This window comes from Mus pahari, chromosome 5 (assembly GCF_900095145.1).
Source record: "Mus pahari chromosome 5, PAHARI_EIJ_v1.1, whole genome shotgun sequence".
NCBI lineage: Eukaryota > Metazoa > Chordata > Mammalia > Rodentia > Muridae > Mus > Mus pahari.
Genome location: NC_034594.1, coordinates 143,236,434 through 143,243,047, shown reverse-complemented (window position 1 = coordinate 143,243,047; position 6,614 = coordinate 143,236,434). Strand labels below are relative to the sequence as shown.

At 41.4% G+C, this 6,614-nt stretch overlaps 1 protein-coding gene across 2 annotated transcripts in view; it reads left to right on the top strand.

The window, feature by feature from the left end:
- The first annotated feature begins 764 nt into the window (after positions 1-764).
- Atf6 (activating transcription factor 6) overlaps positions 765-6,614 on the top strand; it is a 168,213-nt gene continuing 162,363 nt past the window's right edge. Inside the window, exon 1 of one of the 2 annotated variants that reach the window (XM_029538870.1) lies at positions 765-990. In XM_029538870.1, coding sequence (XP_029394730.1) covers positions 939-990 — 52 coding nt within the window. In that variant the 5' untranslated portion in view covers positions 765-938. The remainder of the gene's footprint in view (positions 991-6,614) is intronic. The other variant, XM_021198491.2, reaches the window with a different exon arrangement.

Sequence of the window (6,614 nt, the reverse complement as noted above, 5' to 3'; positions counted from 1 at the left end):
CTCTCGGTCCTAGAGGAATCCGCGTTCATTCACCATTTGGGTTTGAATGCAGTCCCCGGTCACTGAAATCGCGTAAAACCGAAAGGTAAACAACACTAAGTACATTCTCGAAACGGTTGTTTCAAATTGCTCACATTTTCCAGTTGGAATCCGTGATGCATTCGACTTTTTTTCTCTAAAAATACTTAGAATCTTGAATAAAAGATTGACAACTTATTGCGAGTTTTAGAAACTCTTTAGGAGGTAAGTGCGGACATGGAGAATTTATCTTATATATTTTCTTTGTTTAAATTTGTTTGAAGGTGTGTTTTCTACAAGTATGATTTATGAGAACGTTTACCTCGGATCCTGGCCCAGTAAAGAAGCGGTTCTAACACATGTCGGAAATTCTTTGTATTTTTTCTTTATTTACCGTGTACGTGGAAAATTTTTACATGATTGAAAAAAAGTATTTATAAACACAGAATCAGGTTTACTGTCAATTTCTAATTTCGTTCTGAGATGTCTATATCGTAGTACTAAACACAAAGAACAAACCACTATGATCAGGAGACTTCATTTTTAGTACTATCAGCGAATTTTAACAAAGCGGTTAAATCTGTGTGCTCTCCGCCCAATTTAAAAAAAAAAAAAAGAGAGGGAGAGAGAAACAAAAAGAACAACCACAAAACCCCACCGCGGGACAGAAAGTGCTGAAATCCTCGTAGGGAAATATTTACTCACTCAAGTTTACTGAGCTTGCTTATCTGCTGACGTCTCCTTAGCTTTGGCTCCCAGCTCCCGAGTACTATCAGATAGTTTGCCTCCGCCCGGCCACCGTCCGCGTCAGCGTTCAGCTTATTTTGTCCTCCGGCCGCCACCGTTTCGGGTTACTCACTGATCCGAGTTGTGAGGGAGAGGTGTCTGTTTCGGGGAAGCCGGCTTGTGTCGCCGGCGCCATGGAGTCGCCTTTTAGTCCGGTTCTTCCTCATGGACCAGATGAAGACTGGGGTGAGTGGATCTGCGAATGTACCCGAGCTAAGTCGGGCGGCGTCTGCGGGTTTTTTTTTCTCCTCCCGATTTCCGCCCGGTGGCGGTGACAGGTGTGGACGAGCCGTGTCCGGGGAGCGTTGCGGGTCGTGGAAGAGGCTGGCAGAGCCGCTGGGCTTCTGTCCTGGCCGCAGCGACAGTGAAGTGATGTTCTAATTGAAATTGCTGTAGTTTTTCAGCGTGTGTTCCTGGTGGAAATTCCAGGTGATCGTGAGGGACCAGAACTCAGTAGGATGACTGTAGCTGCCCCAAAGGCTCCAAGCTATTTTCTCAGACTGTGGGCGTGTGGGTGGGGAGCCTTGTGTGTGTGTGTGTGTGTGTGTGTGTAGGTGTGTGTGCACCGCACGTGTACGAGATATGTTGAGAAAACCTGGTTGAAATACAGAAGAAAATCCTTGGCTCCCAGCTTCAACTGTTGTTTTAAGACATAGGTCCAAATTGGCAAAGAAGAAACTCTCCCTAGCACCTGACCTCGTGTCCCTGATTACTAGATCTAACACAAGCTGATGTAATCCTGACTGCTGTCCAAACACAGCTCTGAAGTCTATTTTTATTGTTCAGGAAGGTTGGACTAGAGAATGACAAGGGACAAGCTTTGACATCTAAATCCTTAGAGAAAGCTGATACTCCCCTCTCGATTACAAGACAGAATGTTAACAGGATTACGTGTGTTATATATGAATGGAGTTCTGTAGGTGGCTCAATGGATCCTGTAGTGAGACTACATTGTCCTTCAGTTCTGGGGACACTTTTCTTTCTTTCTTTCTTTCTTTCTTTTTTTTTTAAAGATTTATTTATTTACTATATGTAAGTACACTCTAGTTGTCTTTAGACACTCCAGAAGAGGGCATCAGATCTTGTTATAGATGGTTGTGAGCCACCATGTGGTTGCTGGGATTTGAACTCCGGACCTTCTGAAGAACTGTCGGGTGCTCTTACCCACTGAGCCATCTCACCAACCCGACACTTTTCTTCGTGGACTAACATTCCACTATAACATGAGTGGACTCTCAACTAGGAAGTATTGGACATCCTAGTTCAATTTAACAGTGGCAGATGCTCTCGACAATTACAATCTATGAAAGGTTTATTTTAATCTTTGGGCAGGTTTCGACAACTTTCTGGAAAAAAAAAAAACCTTTAAATGTCCATTCTCCAGTGCATTTTCCTAGCTAAATGCTTTTGTTATAGTAACAGCAGTCACTTGTTTAGGACTTTATTTTGCTAAGCACACTACATGCATTATTTATGTTATGTTCATAACAGTCCAATGAGGTCCTGCCGTCCTATAGATGTTGAAACCGAGGTTGACAGAATCTGTCCTCTGAGACTTAGACTAGTAAGTGATAAAGTAGGATCAGAGCCACCAGGCTTATCTAACTTTGAAGTCTGTGCCTCTGGTTTTTCTACTCTGTAACACTTGCCTTTTTTTTTTTTTTTTTTTTCCCCTAAAGGCTGGATTCTTCCTAATGCTTCTGTTCTTAACAAGTCTACTTAGATATGTTGGGTAGTTACAATTAGTTTTCTCAATCATTTGATCATTATGTTTGTGGCATTTCTTAAAAGGTACCCTTTTGTCCTAGAGTCTGATTCTCAGCTGCGTTTTCCTAACCCCTAATCTCGATTCTTCAACAACACGAAGTTCTTTGTAGTCAGCTGACAGGCTCCTTTCTCAGGTATCCCGCCCTGTCTCCTCTTGAATATGTCCTCTCCCCAAGATCTTTAGCCTTCCCTTTTCAGACTGTTAACAGTTGTCTCTTGGTTCAGTACTTTTATTCCCTCAGGTGTTCAGTAGGTAGGATAGATTTTGCAGACATTAGAGTTGAACACTACTGTCTACTAGGGCTTCTTAATAAAATAATAGGTTCTTTGCTGCTTTGGATGTTTGGTTATTTTACTGATGTATTTAATAGTAATTTTAACAGCTGTCCTGTTAATTTTTAAAAATTGGATTTTATATTTGGTATTTCTTATGTAGAACAACTTGTACAATTTGAAAGATGTTATCTCAGCACAGGGTACGGTGGGATGTACTTCTACTTTTTTATTTTCTTTCTTTCTTTCTTTCTTTCTTTCTTTCTTTCTTTCTTTTTTTTTTTTTTTTTTTTTGGTTTTTCAGGACAGGGTTTCTCTGTAGCCCTGGCTGTCCTGGAACTCACTCTGTAGACCAGGCTGGCCTTGAACTCAGAAATCCTCCTGCCTCTGCCTCTCAAGTGCTGGGATTAAAGGCATGCACCACCACCGCCCAGCTTACTTTTTTATTTTCTAAATGTGATTAATGACACTTAGAGCGGACATCTGCAAGTGGTTGTTGAAAAGGTTCAGAGAGCAGCTATTTTAGGCATCACTTGTCCTGTGGTCTCTGTTGAAGCTGCTCTGCCACGGGGAAGCAGCAGCCGTAGCAGAAGGTATTGATGGTTGAGCACGGCTGTGCTCCCACCAAGGCTATGGAGACTGGCATTTGGGTCACACACCGGTGCCTTTTGTTAAAGACAATTGTGTAGCTCAGGCTGGCCTCAAACTTCTGATGTCGCTGCCTTAAGCCTTTGGAATGCTGGAATTACAAGCGTACAGTACCATACCTTGTGGTCTTTTGAGGCAAGGTCTTGCTATATAGTGTAGGGTGGCCTACGGCCTTCATAGGTTTCCTGCCTCTGGCTCCCCAATTATATTTAATGTATCACTTAATAATCCTCTTAAACTGTGTGATTCCTTGTTTCTAGACCCTTTGTTGCTATCCTTCCTACTTGCTGAATACATCACCAAGTAGCAACCTTTGCCAGTATATATTCCTAATTTCCTCATCTTGTAACTTATTACAGGGTATTCTGGTGTGAATTAGCGGTTTAAAGTGTTTAAATATGTTTGTAATTATAGTTTCTTTTTAATTATAGAAAAATTCCTTCTTTTCCCCTCTATGAGTGTATTGATTTGGAATGTAAATTGTATGATAAATTATAACGTTGAGTGACACACTCTGGATAAAGCTGATTAAGACAAACCATCTCAGCCAAGCATTTATCTTGCCACAATTCTCTTGTTTATAGCAACCTATGCAGATAATCATTACTGAATAACATGATGTCTTTGTGCCTAAAGAAAAAAAATCCTTTTAAAAGTACAGCTTTAGAATTTTAGAGTAATTGTACAGATAGTACATGCAGTTCCATATACTTCTCTCTACTGTTCCCTCTACTGGTGACATCTTACATTACTATGCTGGTTAGGTTTTTTGTTTGTTTTTAATTTGACACAAGCTAGAAACATCAGGAAAGAGGGAACCTCTATTGAAAAAAATTCCTCCATCAGATTGTCATGCAGGCAAGTCTACGGGTCAGTTTTTTGATTAATGATTGATGTGAGAGGGCCCAGCCCACTGTGGGTGGTGCCAACCCTGGGCAGGTGGTTGTAGGGTGTATAAGAAAGCAGGCTGAGCAAGCCAGGAGGAGCAGCACTCTGACGTGGCTTCTGCTTCAGTTCCTGTTTCTGGGTTCCTGCCCAGACTTTCCTTCATGTAGACACACAGGTAAGCCAAGTAAACTCTCCCCCAAGTTACTTTTGGTCATGGTGTTTTATTACAGCAACGGAAGGCAAACTAAAGCAATTAGTATTGTACTGTCAAGATGGAGGAGCTAGGGCTGGAGAGATGGCTCAGCGGTTAAGAGTACTGACTGCTCTTCCGAATGTCCTGAGTTCGGATCCCAGCAACCACATGGTGGCTCCCAACCATCCATAATGAGATCTGACGCCCTCTTCTAGGGTGTCTGAAGACAGCTACAGTGTACTTACATATAATAAATAAATCTTTAAAAAAAAGATGGAGGAGCTAATGTTTTTTTCTTTCTTCCTTCTTTCTTTTCTTTTTCTTTCCTTTTTGACATAGGGTCTTCTTACGGAGTCTAACGTGGTTTGGAATATTTGATGTAACCAGGCTTGCCTTGAATTCTTAATGCTCTTGTCTCAGCCTCCCAGATACTAGAATTAAAGGCATGAGCCACCATGCCAGGCTTAATACATTAGTGTTAAGTAAAGGATGAGCCTTAATACAGGGGTTTTGACAAACATAATACAACAAGCCCATTATTACAGTGTTGTGTATAGTAGTGTGAGCATCTCTCTCCTAAACATTCTCTGAGCTCCACCTGTTCATCCCAGACCTCAGCACAGATCTTCTCACTGTCACCACCATTTTGCTTTTGTTGTGTAGTTGGAACCGAGTAGTATAACCTTTTCAAACTGGCTTCTTTACTCAGTAGTATGCATTTGAAATTCCTGTGTCTGTGGCTTGATGACTTACTTTTTAGTACAGAGTAGTGCTAAATATGCAGGGTTTGGACAAATGTATAATGAGAGGGATCTGTCATTACAGTAGTCTACAAGGTATGGAGGATGCTAGCAAGCATGCTCAGGTTTTGAAGTTAGCCCTCTTCTTCACTTGTAGATGACTGCCTTCTTGCTGTGTCCTCACATGGTACTGAGGAGAGTTATCCTCTTCCCACAACATCATCTAACCTTAGTAATCTCCTCAAGATTCTGTCAGACATAGCCATATTGAGTATTAGGGTTTCAATATGACTTTTGGGAGGACCTAATTCAGTTTATGTTAATATATCTGTTTATATATATATATATATATATATATATATATATATATATATATGTGATTTGTATATCTGTTTACATGTTGCTATCTTGGTGCTTCCAGTTTTTAGCAGTTATACATGTAGCTGCTCTAAACATCTGTGTGCAGGTTTTTGTGTTGGTGTAAATCATTTGGTCTGATTCCAAGGTGCACAATTACTGGATCATATTCTAAGAGTATGTTTGGTTTATAGTAAACTGCCAAACTTGCACTATTTTGTGTCTCCATCAGCAGTGAGTGGGTGTTGCTGTTTGCTGGTATTTGCTGTTGCCAGTGCTTTGGAGTTTAGCCATTTTATTGGGCATGTGGTGGTACCTTGTTTTAATTGTAAATTTCTAGTATTACATGGTGTTGGTCATCTTTCCACGGCGAGTTTGCAATCTTTCCTTTCCCTCTTCTTTCCTCTCCTCTTCCTCTCACTCAAGTTGTACAGAAGCCACCTTTTCTTTTTTTTAAAGCCACTTAAGAAATGTGTGCCAAGCTGAAAAGCTTCCTGCCACTGTGGTTTCTCTCATGCCTTTAGCATCTCCTTTGAAGCCTCTCTTCCTTTTCTTGTCCTAACCAAAGCATGACACTCCCTTGATGACACAGCTTTCCCCGAAGTCTTGGTGAAAGCTTTCTGCACATAGCAATGCAGAATATAGTAGGCGTTTTCTTATCTTTCTCTGCCATCCCCAGAGCATCTCCTGTCTTCCACATTAAGTACCTAGGTGTAAGTCTTATTTGGTCACAGTATCCAGTCTTCCGCCTCGCTCTACTGCTGATGTCTGCTGATTCTTCAGTCACTTTCAGTCCCTTCTCAGAAAATGTAGCTGCTAGCTTCCTGTTACTTTCTCCAACATGCTGCTGTTGGGATTCTTGGCTATTTCAGTAGGCTTGGCAGGTCTATTCTCTGGTCTTGTTTCTCTCCTCTCCTCTCTCCCCTCTCCCCTCTCCCCTCTCC